The sequence below is a fragment of the Drosophila sulfurigaster genome, chromosome 2L (genome assembly GCF_023558435.1).
Source record: "Drosophila sulfurigaster albostrigata strain 15112-1811.04 chromosome 2L, ASM2355843v2, whole genome shotgun sequence".
Taxonomy (NCBI): domain Eukaryota; kingdom Metazoa; phylum Arthropoda; class Insecta; order Diptera; family Drosophilidae; genus Drosophila; species Drosophila sulfurigaster.
In genome coordinates this window covers 10,567,624-10,585,850 of record NC_084881.1, presented here as the reverse complement: position 1 = coordinate 10,585,850, position 18,227 = coordinate 10,567,624, and the positions used below count along the sequence as shown (strand labels likewise).

General features: G+C 34.2%; 1 protein-coding gene across 1 annotated transcript; it reads left to right on the top strand.

Annotated features, from left to right (window-relative positions):
* Positions 1 to 14,942: 14,942 nt before the first annotated feature.
* LOC133850443 (beta-1,4-glucuronyltransferase 1-like) lies at positions 14,943 to 16,735 on the top strand. Its single transcript, XM_062286549.1, has 3 exons — positions 14,943 to 15,741; positions 15,801 to 16,104; positions 16,157 to 16,735. Exons 1-3 carry the CDS (start codon positions 15,035 to 15,037, stop codon positions 16,352 to 16,354), a joined length of 1,209 nt encoding a protein of 402 aa, XP_062142533.1. The 5' UTR covers positions 14,943 to 15,034; the 3' UTR covers positions 16,355 to 16,735.
* Positions 16,736 to 18,227: the final 1,492 nt, after the last annotated feature.

The window sequence follows — 18,227 nt, the reverse complement described above, 5'->3', positions numbered from 1 at the left end:
GCTGGAGAATCAAGTATGGAAAGACCGAAGAGAACAGAAGAGAGGGAGAGAGAGAGAGAGAAGATAGAAACGAGGAACGGAGACCAGAAAGGAAAAGGGAATTCAGCTTTTTGAGGTGACAACGGAAAATTGTATGATTTTCGCCTGCCACTTGGAAATTGACAATTTGTAGTGCAATAATTTGACAGGCAAGCGACCACAGCCGCTGGCAAGGATGCAAGACGTTGCGAAGGATGGAGGAGGTGCCAAAGGAATGTCAGGAAGAGGCAGGACGTTGTTGATGAGGCCGCAGTCTTGGCCACAAAAGCATAAACAAGCCAAGCAAAAGGCAAACGCAAGGCAAGGCAGAGCAACAGAGCATCTTGGCTAACAAAGTATGCTATCATTTACGGTTATTCACAAATTTATGAACTAACCGGAATGAACTTTTCCACTAATGAACTTGGTCACGTTCCGAGATCGCTGACTTACGAACTATTCGTTATTAAGCTACAATATACAATATTTTTAGATAAACTGTGTATAGATTTCTAAGTGCTAGACATTTTAAGTTCATTAAGAGATAAGAAGATAAGATAGTTTTATAAGAAATACCATGGTAATAAGTAAGTATTTTGGCAAGGAATGAAGCTCGTTTCATCAAGTAATTCAATTATTATTATTATGATTAAGAAAAGATAGAATATAGATATATAGATAGAAAAAAGTGTTTAAAAAATCATTAAGAGAATCAAAAATAAAATTCAGTCAAAGTAATCACAGTACTATTAACCAGACATCGTTTGCTTTAAAAACACCTCAGCGAAATGAACATTATAAACTATGCTTTCTGAAGTTTCTGGAAAGAACGTGATCACATCCCGGCAACATCCATCCTTTTATCCATGTAGCAGACATAACCTTAGACCTTTTTTAGATAGTAATGAACTATTTGGGAGTTAAAATAACTCAGATCATATATGTTAAAATACTAGTCGCCCAACTTAAAGTAATTAGTAGCAACAGTAGTATTACATTAAACATATTATTTAATACGATTTTTAATTAGTTGACAGCATGATAAAAATATATTATATAATTAAATGATGCGTTTAATCGCAATTTCAATCTTTGAAAATTGTATTTACGAATCGCGTCGTATTTACTTAACATTCTTCGACATGAAATGATGTTTGCATTTTCACATATGCGCGATTTAATTTAAATGTTTTACGCATAAGAAAACATAATATTAACATGTAAAGAAAACATGTGCGGCAATTTGCAAGTTGGTTAACACTTAATAAGATAGTCATTTAAATATCATTTCAAGTTTAATGCTTCCTTTGACATGAGAACAAGATAATCTACGAATATAAATGTTTTCTGTCAGGCAGAAAGAAATATATATAAACACTTAATAAACTCTGATTAACCTTACTGAAATCAGTTCATTTAATTGGAAAAAAATAACTGAAATGTTGATGTTGAGAATGAAGCAACGGAGCTGCGGCTGGTTGCACGTTATGCTGCAGCAAGCCGTTGCCAAGTGGCAAGTGGCAAGAGGCAATAAACAAGCGGAGAGCAATTAATATTTACGGCCAATAGGTTGCATGTAAATGACGCTTATTAATTGAACGTTGCATATTTTTCAGCTCACTTGCAATTTGATGATGATAAAATATGAACAATATTCATTAACGGCAACGGTACTCTGTGGCATCTGCAACTCGACTCCGAAACATGTGTGTGTGTGTGAGTGCGAATGTGTGTGTGTTGATCCGCATTATTGCCACATTTAATTAGTCGTTGCCAAAGGGGAAATGCCAATGCGTTGACACAGGCGATTATGTTAATAAGCCCAAGAAATGCCAAATGGACTGTAGTGAGAGAGAGGCAGAGCATAGGCGAATGAAATAGAGAGAGAGAGAGAGTGGGAGAAACTGCTTGAACAATGTGTAATGTTGTTTAATTGTTCATTGATGTTCATCGCGGCGTGTAAATTTGCAAGCTCATTGGCCTTCCCATTCCCCCTCTCCTCTGGCAGCCCATTGTCATTTCCATTCCCATTGCGATTCTCATCTCATTATGCTGGCTCTATTTGGGTTTACATTGGCATTGATATGTCGATTTAAGTGCATTTATTTAATTGCACAACATTCACGCGTTTAATGCGCATTAATGAGACATGACATTTTAATTGGATTAATTGCATTTATTAAGTGCCGCGGCGACAGCGAAAAGCTACAAGCAGAAAGCCAAAATCCAAAAGCCGACTGACGACTGACGACAGCCGGCGGACGACATCCGACAGCTGTAAGTTGAAAGCTCAAATCTGATTGAGTTCTCTCTCGACTCGGTCAGCAGAAATCAAGGACTATCCCCCTCCAATTGAACAGACCGCAGAGGACTCTTCATTCGGCTACAAAGCAACACCAATTGTAAATTGTAAATTTAGTGCCATTCAAAGTGCCTTGAACAATGCTCTGATGGAGTGGAAGCAACTTAATCAGGTATTTGATTGATGTGTTGATAGATAAAATATATTGAGATGTTGTATGTACATAATTGACAGCTAAACACGTGTGCACTTAATAGTCATACAAATACTTCTTAACTAAAAGAATTGAAAGCAAATAAATCAATGGAAGAATTTATAATAGTTATTTATTATATAGTAAGTACTTGTCAGATAAAATTATACAAATATTAGGTCTTGTGTACATAAGTTTAGATTTAATTGATTTTTTTGTATATTAAAAAATAATTATATAACTAATCTTATTATTTGAGTATATTGATATTTTAACTTTATTGTGTTCGTCATTACCAACACGTGTGCATTTGATAGTCATATAAAGCTTTTTTGATAATAAAATAAAATAAATCAAAAATAAGTTAGAGTTACAAATATATTCCAATTTCAGTTTAAGTATTATTTTACTTTGAAAAGAAATTATTATTATTGTTTTTTTTTTGGAGTGGCAATATTTTTAGAGTGGCAATATTATATTTAAGAAATTTGTAAATTTTTTGTTTTTAATAATGTTTTAATATTTTATATTTAAGCAATTTGTCATTTTTTAACCATGTTACAAATTTTATGTAATAAGTTAATATAAATTCAATAATTTATTTCTTAAAACTTATTTCTAATAGTAAATTTGGTTAAAAGTAATATTTTCTTGAGTTGTAACTTTTATATTTTAATATTCAATTTTTAAAAATGAATATGTAGAATTCATTAATTAAAAAGGTAAATTTAAAATCCTTTTCATTTTACTTTTAAAATCATTATGTCATTTATAAATATAAATTATTCTATTTGGAATAGTACCATGAAATTTTTACTAATAATGTGTTATTTATATAAGCCGAAAATGTTCTGCAATATAATTATAATTTAGTTTTATAGTATAAATACATCTTTTCGTATAAGCATTATTAAAATCTGAAATGAATATATCATCTTTCGGAAAGGGAGTCAAACTAATTAAACGTATTATTAAATAATACTACATGCCACATTTGTTCTATGTAGTGTGCATTAATGGGACAAATTACTTATGCTAAGAGACATAATTATCGTCGTCGCCTCTCTGGTCTCAACAGTCAGAGCAAAGTGAAAGGGAAAACGTGCCCACTGGAAGTAATATGTATAAATATTGTCATGCCCTCTTGACCAGGCCATAACTCAAAAAGGGCAGCAGCAACCACAGCTAGTTATTGGCCGAACCATCTGAACACTTCCTCCTCCTGCTTCCAATGCTTCAGTAAATAAAATATAAATAAGCATAAATCACGCACACGAGCAAACATGAACATGAACATGATTAACAAGGTCATTTAACGGCACTTGTTTCGGCTCCTCATCCGGTTTGGGTCAACAAAAACAAAAACAAAAGTGGGCGTGTTCCAAGAGAACATTAGTCCCGCAAAGGCTTAAACAGGGTCGCCTCCCAGCGCCTCCCATAGCTCTATGAAAATTCGATTATTATATTAAACGCTGCAACGCCCCTGGCAACTGCCACGCTGCCCAGCCCTGAACAGGTCCTTTGCTCCTGGAGCCGTTGTTGTTGTTGTTTCTTTTTGTATAGTCGTAGATATATATTACTCCAGGGAGACATTTGATAATAACTTGCGGCCAATGTTGACTATAATCAGCATAAGTTAGCCAACTTTTCTTTCATATTACCAGCCAGCCCCATACTGCAGTTCTCCTTTCCCCGCCATCCCTTCCACGCCTCTGGCCCTGGCTGTTGGCCTGTTCCATCCGCAGACAACGCACATATTTTCGAGCTGACACAGCGCACATTAATCATTTGTATTGGTTTTTTGCCTTTCATTGGGGTAAACAAGTCAATTTCTGGGCTGCTCTCGTTGAGGTGGAGAAAACATCTGAATGAAAAGTAAGCCGATTAAAGTGAACGAGAAAATACTGGAGTATGTCGACAGAACAATACTAAACTGTTTGTTTATTGAGATGTTTCTAATAGCAGTAAATATTTACGTAATATTCAACAAAAGACCATTTGATTTCCAATCGAAAGTAAATAATTCAAATTATGGGCAAGAATAAAGCTTGTAAAATAAAATTTGTTGATCAAACTCAACTAAAATGTTGTAACAATCAAGCATTCTAAAGATTCAGGTTTTATAAAACGCTCATACAAAATACATTGTAAATTTTAAAGAAATAGCTAACGCTTTGATTCCAACTAAAACCAAAGGATATCACAACATTTTTGTCTGTAGCCCAAAAACAAATCTAGCAAACAAAAAAAAAGAAAATGGCAGAGTAAAATAAAAACGAGAGGAAAATGTGAAAAATATTGAACACACTCGTACACAAGTTCTTATAAATACGTTGCACAGCTCCATTTGAGAAATTGTCTGCAACGGGTCAATTGTTTGTGGCTTTTGTGCACATTGCTGCCATGTCACTCCCATTCAATATGTAGGAGACACTACACCTCGATTCCTCTTTACCTCCCTTCCATCTTTACCACACATAAGACTGCTTATCCATTAGCCGGAATTTGATTTGCAGTGCGAAGCATTTCTGGCATTTCCACTACCAAATGAAAGGATTTCAGCTTTGTAACCCGGCTAAAGACTTAATCAAGATGTTTAAGTCAAAACGTATTGAGAACAATTTAGAGATCATGTGTATTAAAGACTGCAGCATAATCACGTCAGTTCTTCAAAATCCCCTTTTTTTTGTTTCACTTTTGTACAGGGTGTTAAAACCAAAGGTTAACGCCTGCTGTATGGCTGCGCTGCTGTCTGCTTGAGACAAATAAAAATTATGTTGCATACCACATGCTGTCTAAGCTCTGCGCCCTTGCTTCCGTATGCAGCAAATAAAATTTAATTTAATATTGCCAATGCTTAAAAGGCAGAACAACTTGCAAATGCTCTAAAAAAAATTAAAGAAATTAAACGAGTTTAAAATATTTGTATATTATATTTTATAATATTATAAATCAACTTTTTTTCATTCATTTTTAAAGTAACTTAAAGACATTCTCAACTTTTCGTCTAATATATTTGCAAAATTTCCAAGCATCTGAAAATTTCCATATGCATAAAGTAGAAAAGAAACGAGAGAACGTCTCAGCAGTCGGGAAGATTGCAAAAGGTTTCCAAGCAATTTATGGCAACTGTGCAACTGTGAAGAAACTGAGCAAAGGGGAAAAGGAAAGGGAAGAGAGGCAAAGCATTTGCTACTCAGCTTGCTTTAAAACACAAGGCAGTCTCATTGCTGGCTGTGCTGATTATGTGCCCTGGCAGTTTACACGCTTAATATATCAAATATGCGACTATCAAAAAATATAAAATTTATTACGCGTATTGTGCAGCCACATAAAAAATAAAAAACAAGACAAATGTACGAACAAAAATAAGCAGAAATGTAGTGAAATGTTTTTATTAGCACACGAGGCGGCTGAAAGTAGGCTTGTTTGTATTAAATTTAAAGCTCTTACAGGTGTGAAAGTATGTGAATACGTGAGTGAGATGTATGTGTATATATATGTGTGTGTATGTGAGTGCATGTGCGTGTGTGTGTGTGTGTGTGTGTGTGTGAGGTGCTATTAGCTGAGCAAATAAACAACGTTTTGCCATTTTTCATTTCAAAATGCGCAGAACAGGAGTAAATAGAAAAGTGAAAGCAGTTAAAACAAACGAAATCAAATACGGGATAAGCGACAGCTTGTATGTTTGTATGTGAGTGTGTATATCTGACTCGCTCTCTGGATGCTTATGTATGTATGTGTGGGTGTGTAGCAACTCTATGTCGGCTTGCTATACTTGTTGCAGACCTTCTGCAATGCACTGTGGACTAATTTACCAATTTTAAAGTATAACAAATCCATTTTGTTTGCCATTAATAAATATTTACTTTGTATCATAAAAATACTATTTTATAACTTATGTACTACTATTGCATCCCAGCATTCATATTGTTCAGTAGTATCTTATCATACAACTTTAAACACATTATATTATCATATAATGTAGTATTGTAATCTGTTGTCGTATACTTAATATTAAAAGCCAAACATATTTATATGAGCTTTAAAGTAGTAGCCAAATATTTAATTGTCAATCAAAAACTATTTCAAAAGATTCAAAATTTTACGATTTCAAAATGTTTTTTTTTTTCTAATTATAAAAATATAATATATATATTATAATTGTATCTTTAAGAAAGATATATTAGCATTGAGGACTTCACGGATGATGAATTTATTATTGACATCAAATCTGTATAAATAATTATTATTAATTATATTGCATAAAATGTTCTGAAAACACTTTTAAGGTTATTTAGAAAAATCATAATAAGAAATAGTTTCTAACTTAGTATTAAATGGTTAACCAAAATAGTAATTCATGCCATTGTGCCGTGTGTAGTGAAACAATCCACGTCCTTCCCATATCGTCGCTTCACTATGCAGCTGTAGCAAATGAATTAACAAATTAAAAGCGTAACAAATTGGCCTGGGGAAAAGGCAAACGAATGTTGCATGCTGCCTGCTGCATGCTGCATGTTGCACGCTGCTCGCTGCTCACAGCCCGCTGCTTCTTGTCTACTGTCTGGTGTCTGCAGCCCGTTGGCATCGCCTGCCACTGGCTGCTTTAAGTTGATTTTAATTAAATTAGCAAGAGCGCAGCACATGTCGGTGATATGGATGAGACCACTGCATGCTCCAAAGCATTCTAAACAGAGTTAGCTGCTGTCTAAACTGTATAACTGTAGAGCTGTTTCTCTCACAACCAAACTAACGAATAACAGGGTTGAACTACCATTGCTAACCACACTTATAACCTTACTAAACTGGGAGCAAATATTCTTAAAGCTTTATTGTTTTCTTTAAATAAGTAAAAACGGAAATTATTACCATTGATACACATAATATAAATAATCTTTGAGACTAATTGGGATAAATACTTTTTAATATTTAAAATGAGTCTAAAATTTTATAAATTAAAAGGATAATATGTTTCGAATTGTATATAAATTGTATAGTTAAATTTTTCATGTATTTAGAATTCCATATAAATTGAATAATTTTATATTTTTAATATTCTTTGTTAAACTTTTAATACCAAATGACTGGAGCAATAGTATATTTATATACCAAATATAGTCTTTGGTATATATATTTTTAATTTTCTTGTAAATGTATTTGGTTTATTGTAGGAATAATACCGCAATAATTTTATTTGTTTAAAATGGGTAGCTTTCTTAATTGATTTCATATACATCAAAATTTCATATTTTGAATACTCTTCACAATTAATTTAATTTTAATTTTTTGTGGTTCTAATATGTATTAATGGTTCTATTGTTAACAGATTAAAATCAAATTAATTTATTAATTGTTAGCTTCTCATTTGTTGTTCATTAATTGACACTACTTACTCGACTAATTAATTAAATAATACACTTCGATTATCCATCAAAAACTTTCAACTAATTCCAACTCTTTAAGTCATTTTTAAGTCTACTTCCACCTCTGTCCCTTTTCGGCTCCGTCTATTGCATTCACTGGCAAAGTGTTGCGGAAACCCTTCAGCCAAACACTTTAGATAAAATGTGGCATATCATGCATATAGCGAGCAACCCGACAAAGCGAAGTCAACTGAGTGATTACAATACCCAGTGGTGGCATTTGTAAGGAGCCCTCAGCCATGGAAAGCCCTCTGCAATTCGCTTTCCTTGGCGTCCTCATCGCAGTTTTATTGCATTTTTATCTCCATTTTATGTGGTGGGCTCTCGCTTATGGCTTTGCTTTTACCATTTTTCATGTCGCTGTTGTTTGTTTTGCGCAGATAATTTTCTGGATTCAAGTGCGGCCAGCTGAAAGGTATGCTTTATATTTCTCAGAAATTTTGTGTGTCTCACTGGGAGCTTGAAACAAAAGAAGTCTTATCACATCTGGCACTCGAAAAACTGAAATTGAAATTGAAATTCATAATTCTTCACACAATACCCAACTGAGCGTTAAGCTAATTTAACTTAAGTGAAATCACAATGAAAGGATCAATATGTTTTTTATATATTTCACTTGTGTCGTATGGAAAATGGAAATGCAATGCAAACATTCGCCCACATAATAAATCTTTTCAATGTCGGAGCACACCAAAAAAAAAAAAAAAACAAAACAATGAAACTTGGTTTTCATTTGATTTTCTCGCGTGGCTGGCACTCATCAGTCGCTACCCAATCACAGTCAGAGTTCTCTGTCCGGCTGGGGACAATCATTTGTTATTTGATTTGCCCAACGGACACTGGCGAGTCTCTGCGAAAGTCGGACGTTCCAATTTACCAGGGCGATTGCCGGTTATCGTTGACAGTTGGCCCCGGGGACAGCTTCACTTTTTGCCACCGCGTTTATCCAGCAACCAACAGTCAGCAGCCAGCAGATCTAGCTGCAACTCGGCAAACGTATTGTCAATTTTGGTAGCACAATTTTACTGTGCTGTCACTTGAGAAGACCAACGGCAGCATCATCCATTGTCGGACATAAACAAGCAAAAGCACTGCACTGATGACTCTGATTGCTCTCCTGATCCTGATGAGGTGTTGATGCGAGTGGTCAACTTAGCGCCGGAGTCAGTCAAGCGCAAACAGGATTTACCTTTAAATGGGGCTGTGAGAGTCAAATCAGTGACAACGCCAACAAATTTGAAGCCCCAGAAAACAACCTTGGAAATGTAAACGTTGCCTATGTAAATTCTATGCATTATTATTTGTTGGAAACTGAATAATCTTCAGTGTGTTGCGAAAATATTGCAAGTGCCGATGAAGCTATTTAGCCTCAATTTATGTAAAGAACTTTTCTTGCTTCTTTGTTGCAGTTTGCTTTCATTTGGTTACAGTTTTATCCATGCTTGCTGAAGCCAGAGATTTAAAATTCATTTTACTTTCGCTTTTAGACATTTCCTCAACTTTTGTTTTACTTTCATTTCGCCAAAAATCATAAAAGAAAAAAATGGAGAGGGAAAAGAAAAGCGTAGCGAAGAAAATGCATCATGCAAGTTGAATTTAAGTTGAAAACTTTTCTAATTAAAATTAAATAGAAACTTCTTACTCTTACTCTTACCGAAGTTTTTGATTTGTATTTGCAGTTTGTTTTTTCATACATTGTGATATTTATTTTGCTATTTTGCTTTTGTATGTTTTTATTTCATATTCAAGGTGTAATGAAAACAATGCGAGAATGGAAAGTTGTACGAGAACTTAAACAGTGGCTGACAAAGTTGAAGGTCAACTTGTTTATCTGCGAAAGTAAAAGTTGACCAGTTGAGTTTAGCCACGTTACTGAAGTGTTGAAAGTTGTGGGATATTCGAAGGAAATGAAAACAAGACTTCAAAGCTTCATAAAAAAGATTCTTAAGTTAAAGTTAAAAATAAAGTTCCTTGGATAGAAGCATAACTTATTTATGATTTTATTAATAAGCACACTTTTAAATGCCAAACTTCAAGCAGCGCCATTTAATAATGAATGTTAATTTGCATTTAATTCAATAAAAACAACTAGGGGACAATCATAACAGTCTCGAGCTTGACTTCCGCTTGAGCTTAAGACACTTGCCAAACCATTAGTCCCTCTCTCTGAGAAGTTCCATGCATAAATTTCCATTTTTGTCAGAAAGAGAGATTGTTGCGCCTACAATTTACATAATTTATTAACGAGAGTTTGAGCGTCAACTTCCGTTGAGGCCCTCGGCCAGAGGCTCATGAAGAAAAGGAGGCGAAAAAAGGACGACTTCTAGATGGGATTCGAATGAAGATGGCAGCGGTGTGGTGAGCGGTGCTCATGCATAATTAAACACGTAATTAACCATTATTAACAACGTCTGATTTCAGTGGGATTTCTTGGGAGGCTGTTACCTAATGAGTTTGAAAAAGATTCCACTGGGCAAAAGTTGGCTCCGCTTGTCCGTTTGTTGGGGCCAATCAGAGCATTTGATTTGTGTCCAAAGTGTCCAAAGCGTTGCCTCGAGTTACAGTTACAGTTGTTAATGAACATTAATTAATTAAGAACGTCTCAAGAGCGTTGCCTATGTACGTGTCGACCAGGTGAAACTTTAACACGCTCCGACACCGACAGCTAACAGGCCAATTATGTCAGCTTTGACCTCAACTTTCATTGTTGTTCTTCACGTCTCTGTGGTTTGGACGGTTCTCATAGTGAGGGTTGGAAATGCGATAGCTATCAGAGGATGTTAAATAATTGTTTTCAATTGCCTGTGAAATCCCAATTACTGACAAACGTTATTTTTCTGTTTGTATTTTTGCTTTGGCACGGAAATGCATTTTCCTGTATATAGTTCATTATTATGATAGGCAACTAATTTTTGCATGATAAAAACCCATTTGGTTGGTCATTAATTAGACTAACTAACTAATTTCCAGTAAAGCACACAAAAATGTACAACAAATGCGATCATTTTTATTGCCATAATTAAATGAATATTAAAGCAACACAAATTTCAACTATTGTTTGCCAAAAATTTAACTCGCTTTATTCGTTCTTTTTGTATTTCAACATTTTGCGCATTTTATTAAATTTCTTTTCTCGCTATTTTTCACACGGCCTTTAGCTTTTGCGGCTTTACAAGGCACCTGAGTTTAATTTTCATTCACTTTTCCCCCTTTTTTTGTTCGCATTTCACCTGAAAGTTGGCATATAACTTTCACAATTAACAGATTGAAAAAAACGCGAATATTCTTTGCATGAATTTTGGAGGAATACAGTTAATTTAAAACAATCAAGGTGCAAATAAATAAAAATGAATACTTATTTAAAAAAATTAATTGATTCTTAAAAGATTTTATTGGTTTCATTCGTAATGGAAAAATAATTTGCATTTATATCTATTAACAATCAAGTAATTTATATATACCACATTAAAAATGTATTGCAATTAATTGATGACTACGCAAAGATTGAAAAACAGGTTGCAATAATTAATTTTAGAACTTTTCGATCTTAAAATCTTCAAGGTACAATTTTGCTCATCATATAAACTTGATTCATGATTTTGTTCTTGATTTCAGCACAATTTTATACCCGCAACGCATAAGGTAGAAAGAAGAGTATTATGTTATAACTTTGTGCCAGCAGGAAATGTATGTAATAGGTAGAAGGAGGGATCTCCTACCCTATATAGAATATATATTCTTGATCAGCGTCAAAAGCCAAGACGATCTAGCCATATCCGTCTGTCTGTCTGTCCGTCTGTCCTTATGAAACACTGGATCTCAGAGACTATAAGAGATAGAGCTATAATTTTTTTTCGACAGCATTTGTAATGCTGCGCACAGATAAAAATTGTTTCAAATTTTTGTCATGGTATATATAATAATAACTATATTTGTTGTGATTCCTGAAAATTTGGTTGCAATCAGATAAAAATTGCTGAAGTTATTAAAGATATTCTTTTGGATGGGAAAAACGCTTAGTTACTAGGGGTCTTATATATGCTTTGGCTGACAATCTGGTATATTTTGCACTCTATATAATATCTTAAATGTAATATCACACCAATATACCAAATATAAAATTTGACATATTTTAGTATTTTGGTGGTATATTAAGCTGGTATATTTTAAGAATATTAATGCAATATTATGGTTTGCGCACTCGTCTGAAGCGTTCTTACTTGTGTATATTTATTGCTTCTTATTGTATTGTACCAACATTCTAAAATTGCCGAAAATTTTAGAATCAATTTTTTAGTGATATCAAAGCAAAGTAGAGTTTGCTCGACTGTAAGATAGTTGTTACCGATTTTAAACAAAACCATATTGGCAAATCCCAGAAACAGTCCACCAGCGACCAATTTTTAAATTTCACATTTTGTAATGTTTCTTTATATGGAACATTATAGTAGATATCGAATTTTAAGAATTTAAAGCAAAAAAAATTTCGATCATTATAAATGCACAAATTTTTATCAAACCTCATTCGTGCTCTGCGCACACCTTCAAATCCCTATTGTATTCTTCACAAATTTTTGCCTCTGCTTGGGCTCACATACAAATCAATAGTAAATCACGTTGAAATAATTGTTAAGCACATTTATGAATATAATAAATAATGTTTAGTTTAAATAAAAAGATTTTTGTCTTATGCCAGCGGAAAAAGTGTAGCGTGCGACACGTAGCGTGCGACACAATGGGTTTACGGCTTTGCTAAAAATTTATAAACATTATTAAGACCAAACGATGTCTTCTAATATTCTTAAAATATTAACTTTCATAAGGTTTATTTTGCAGAATTCGCTAAAATTGCGTTTGAAATCATTTTGAAACTAACTTCCACTTTGTGTAGCGTGCAACACGTCACAATTTTATTAATTATTTTCAAAACAGTGACTCCAGTGAAATTGAATCTTATACCCTCCGAAAGTACTCTCAATTCACTCTAAGCACATAACAAAAGTTTACGGTAAATCTTTAAAAAAAACCCAAAAAAATTGATTTTCATTAGCTAAAATCGTGCGAATGTACCGTGCGACACGTAGGACTTGCCCATATTCTAAAATTATACCAAATTAATATACCGCAAAAACAAAAATATACCAAAATATAGATGTAATACTACATTCAGAATCTACCCGAATGTCATACAAAAGTTTTTCCTAAAAAACTTATATAAAAAATATATATCTTTTATAGTATCACAGATGCCTCCTTCAGTCTTTTATTATATTTTCTGCGGACACAGAGTTATAATAAGCTATGGATATGGATAGCAGATATAAAAATACTAAATTCAAACAAAAGTTTTAATAAAATCGCCAATTTCTGCGTTCATTTGAATTGATCAAAGCATTCTTATCACTTTCATTAGCAACTGTTAGATAAATATATACATACATGTGTATTAATTATTTGCTGATAGAAGCAGCACAGAGGCAGCTGCTTGTCATGCCAAAAGCAATAACCAGCTGCCTAGTGGTAACTGCAAAATAGCCTCATAAATTCTCAGCAAATTTATAATTTCACACCTACAACCATAACGAGCTAAGCAAAAGAAAAAAAAAGAAAAATAGAAAAAAAATAGAAAAAGTGGAAAAAAGAGAAAATAGGCTAACTATTTGCCAATGTGCATGGCTTGGCTTGTCAGTCGAGAAAATGACAAATGTTCGCTAGACAGGCAGGCCGGAAAACGGTGTGGAAAACTACCGAGAGTAGCAGTGCCATGCCCCAGTCTAAGCAGGAGCTGCGGGCCAAGGGAAGCTTAAGGTAGGGAGGCGAATCTTGACAAGTCCTGCAGCCCTAATGACAGGCAACGAGCATTGCATGTTTGCCCAATGTTAATCATAAATGGTCGCTAAGTTTGGGGAAGCGTAGCATAAAAAATCCTCAAGCCCCTGCAAACGAAAACTGGAATGCCATCTAAATTCCTTGCACAAATTTATGTGGACATCTCTTATTGGTCTAATTAAAAAAAGATGCCAGCGTTAGCTATGCTGCTGCACTTGGATGCCCAACACTTCTGCATTCCAAGGACTCGTAAAGTATGCAAAGTGAAAACGAGCTAGTGATAAAAGTCCGCCGTGCAAAAAATTGCAATTACCTTCGCCTTTTGCGAAATGTTCGCTTTACAACGCTTCGAATAAAGTGTGGCAGCTATTTGAGCGTTCAACGGCGACGGCTTTGCTAATGGAAAGATTGTAGCCACATGATTAATGGCCACCAGGATGATGACAGAGCGGCATGCAATGTGATTCCTAAGCGGGCATACAGAGTTTTAGTCGAACTGATGATTTATTTGAGTCATTTCAAGGTAAATGTTATCTATCAAGAGGCCGCCATTGCTGCAAATAATTGGCAACTCTATGCCATAAATTCTATCTAAATTCTTTTATAAATTTATCATATTATAATATTACGATTGGTTTTAAACTCTGTTATCTTTAAACACAATAAGAGGGTTTTCTTGAAAATTAAAATGAATGGGATACAAAAGTGTCATATTTTGAAAATTAAACACAGTGTGTTTCCTTAATCATAATCTATCAGTATTCAATATTATTATATTTGGGTGCTTTAAACTCTGTTAACCTGAAATCATGTTAAAAAAAATGAAATAAATGCGCTAATGTAGTAGTAGTAGTAGCATCAATATCAATAGCATTACTGCCAGTATATAATTAGTCATCAAATTATTATGGCAGCCACCTTTAAGAACTGTCATTCTGAAAGAAAATCAAAAGTTCATCAGACAATTGAAATGACTAATCAAATAAAATATTTTATAAATTATTCAATAACCTATTCTTAATATACCATAAATCTGTGATTATTTCTGATACTATTATGTCTAAGAGTTTTAAGCTATGTCAACTTCTAACATAATTAATAGTAATTTATTGACAAATTAAATAATATAAATACTTTTTATATTCTTTAAAAGTTAATGACACTATCTCATCTCTATTCATACAAACGATTCACAACTGCCTTCGGAATTATGTCATACTTTACACATGGAAAATTCGATTGAAAATAAGGAAAACTAATTACAAAATGCTGCCTGTTTATAGAAGGAGTTTCCTGAAAAAGCTGTTTATCACGACCATTGGATTAGTTTTGATATTGTTCATAGCACGCTTTCAGCTGCACAAGACTAAGAGGTCAGCTCCTTCGATTTACTTAAAAAGGCCACATTTGCAGCTAGAACAGAATGGAGATTATTGGATTTACAATAATTTTATGCAATCCAAGACAAATTTGAAAGGAAACATGAGTCTCACACTCACCACACACGGCACCTATCGGGACTTTAATCATATGAAGTGGCTGCTTGTTCGCTGGAGTGCTCCGATCAGCATAGCTGTTTATGTGGGCGAGAATGATTATGAACAGCTGCTGGAGAGTTTGTATTATATAAAGTACTGCACGGTCTTTTCATTAAGTTGGCCCCATTGGATCTCCATGCAGTTGGTATTCCACGATAAGCATATGCCACAATTGTTATATCGCATTAGCTCGGAACGTCCTGAGGGATTTAGTTGCCGGCGATTCAGTAACGAAGAAACCAAATATGGCACAACATTGGCCAAGCATCGCTTAACCACTAAGTATCCATTAAATCTTCTAAGAAATGTAGCTCGACTCAATGCTCAAACTTATTATGTCTTTGCTTTGGAGCCTGGAATGTTGCCTACGCGAAATCTTGCTGTCAAATTTCTTCAATTTGTGCATTTGCAACCGACCTTCAAGACACATAAAAGGTCAGTAGCAAATCGATCTACTATAATTATTTTGTAATGCTATTCAATACTCGTTTTAGTGTTTACTGCCTGCCTGTTTTTCCACCGATGGGCGAGGATGTTACGCTCCCAAAATACAAATCTGATCTTAAGATACGCCTGAAGCCATATCTCAATGGGAGTATTATATTATCTCCTGCTGAAACAAAGCAGTTGAACAATTTCAGGCCGTGGCTAGACAATCCAGTGAGAGATGGCGATATCGTAAGATACTCTATCGCTGACCAACCCCATCTGTGTCCTGTCTACATAAGCAGCAATGCTTATGAGCCACTTTATGATCAGCGCTATGGGAATTCTACAAGCGATTCAAATTTCATGCATGTAAGAAACATTTTTTTAACCATTTTCCAAACTATTCTATTCTTCCTTGCAGATGCAAGTTCTCGCTGGCCTTGGCTTTGATTTTGTTGTCCTTGACGGCTCTTTTATCATTCGTCGCCAATCAAATTGGCAAACTGATGTCTCCACTAATGTCGCTGATAGAATTCTGTCTACCGTAGAACAAAAGCACATTCGCGAAGTAATCAAAATGAATGTCTTGGCAGAGAGAACTCCTTTTTTAGTAGCATAAACTTGAAGATAAAGCTATAAGTCGTAGACGCTGAGTCAGAGTCGAACTCCATTAGATGCCACTTAATCAAATTGTCTGGCTGCTTCTTGACGCCTCTCGCTTTTGGCAGTGCATTTTATTATTCGCCTTTTTTCGTTTCTTATCCCCTTTTTTAATGCCATTAGCGGCGTACTATTTCAGTCTCATTTATGGCGTCATTTTTCATTTTGCTTGGCATTGCGAACAGTCAAAAGGAGTGCGATAAGGAGCCAATCTATATATTAAAAGTAGATCAGATAGTCGCATTTCTCAATAGTATATTAAAAGCATTAAATAATTTAATAGTTGGCTAAATTGATTTTTTAAATTATATTATTTTATAAAATTCATGTGAATTTCATATTAATAAAATATATATTTCAGCTGCTTTGAAACGAATATTTTGATTGCACAGCATTATTATCACATATATTATTCAACAACTTTCAACCTCTGTAATTAGCCACTTACTAAGTAAATAATCAACAGTTTGACACATCATTTACAGTTATAAGCAGCTTAAATTATATTCCACTTTTGTGTTTTGCATTATTATTTACAAAAGCTTTTGAATATTTACCGCAGAGCCTCTTTAAAAAATACCACGAAATTCCATTAATTTATTTGCGGTTGCATACAAAGCGAATTTTGTTCAACAACAAAATGAACTTTGTAAAAACAACTCGAGATGGTCTACATTCGAATGTGTGACTAATAAATACTCATTATTTATAATTTATAGGAATAAATTAAACAAAAATATGGATTAATCAGAAGAAGAAGAATATTTCTAAAAATGTATTCTAAAATTTCTTTCTCAGCAAAATTAAAGTTGGTTATCTAAAAATTAAATTCTTCCATGCTTAGCCAATACTACGTTTACAGGGTATCAGAGCCCAAAGCCGGCTGCTCTTTACAACTAATAATTTAATATTTTATGCATGACCAGCAAAATAAACAGAAAATTGGTAACAGAACAAAAAGAAAACATTTGCCCATTTACTCGTTCTTAGCAGCGCATTGTCTCTACCGTTACTTTATCTTTCTTTTCAGAACGGGGAAATGAAAGAAGGGGAGAATGGGGAGGAATGCAAAGCATAAAAAATGGGCGGCGCGTAACTTTGCTGAAAGTTTAGAGCAAAGGAAACTGAGCAGAAAAGTTAATATTAACGCTGAGCGACGCATTTCGCCTTAATTTCTCCCAATCTCACCGTCTCGCCCTTTTCTTGCAATACCTTCTTGCTGTTGTTGTTGCTGTTATTGGTGTTTTTTTTTGTATTTCATTGTTTCGGCCATTTTGACGCCAAACACGTAGCCTTGTTTCTTGGTTTGCCCTTTGCTTTGTTGGGCAAAATCTTGTTAGGGGTTCGTTATTTTATTTTTTTTTTGTGCTGAGCTTTATTTGCATATACTCTTCAAAATCGTTTATTTTCATTTTTTCGCCCGCTTTCTTTGCTTTTCCATTTATATTATGAAGATTTTGTTGTGCAAATTTTCAACGCTGCGTTCAGCATACAAAGCAATCGGCACACACGTTAACAACAAAAGGATTCGAATGCACAATGCCCACAATTAGATGAGTTTCCCTAAAGGTGAATACAGCGATTTGAATGCCATTCTCGTGCTTTAGTCGTGCATTTAAGTCTATAAAAGAGCTTTATTTTTATAGATTTACATGTGATGCGAGCGTGGCTATAAATAAAGATATTACCAGTAGCAATAAGGTTTAATTCTGATCACCTAAAAATAGAAATAAAAGTGGTATTTTTATTTATTTTTGTGCAATGCAATAATTTACATTTTCGTTTTTAAAGCTTGCTTAAACAAATTACGAACCTGATATTAATTGTGCCAA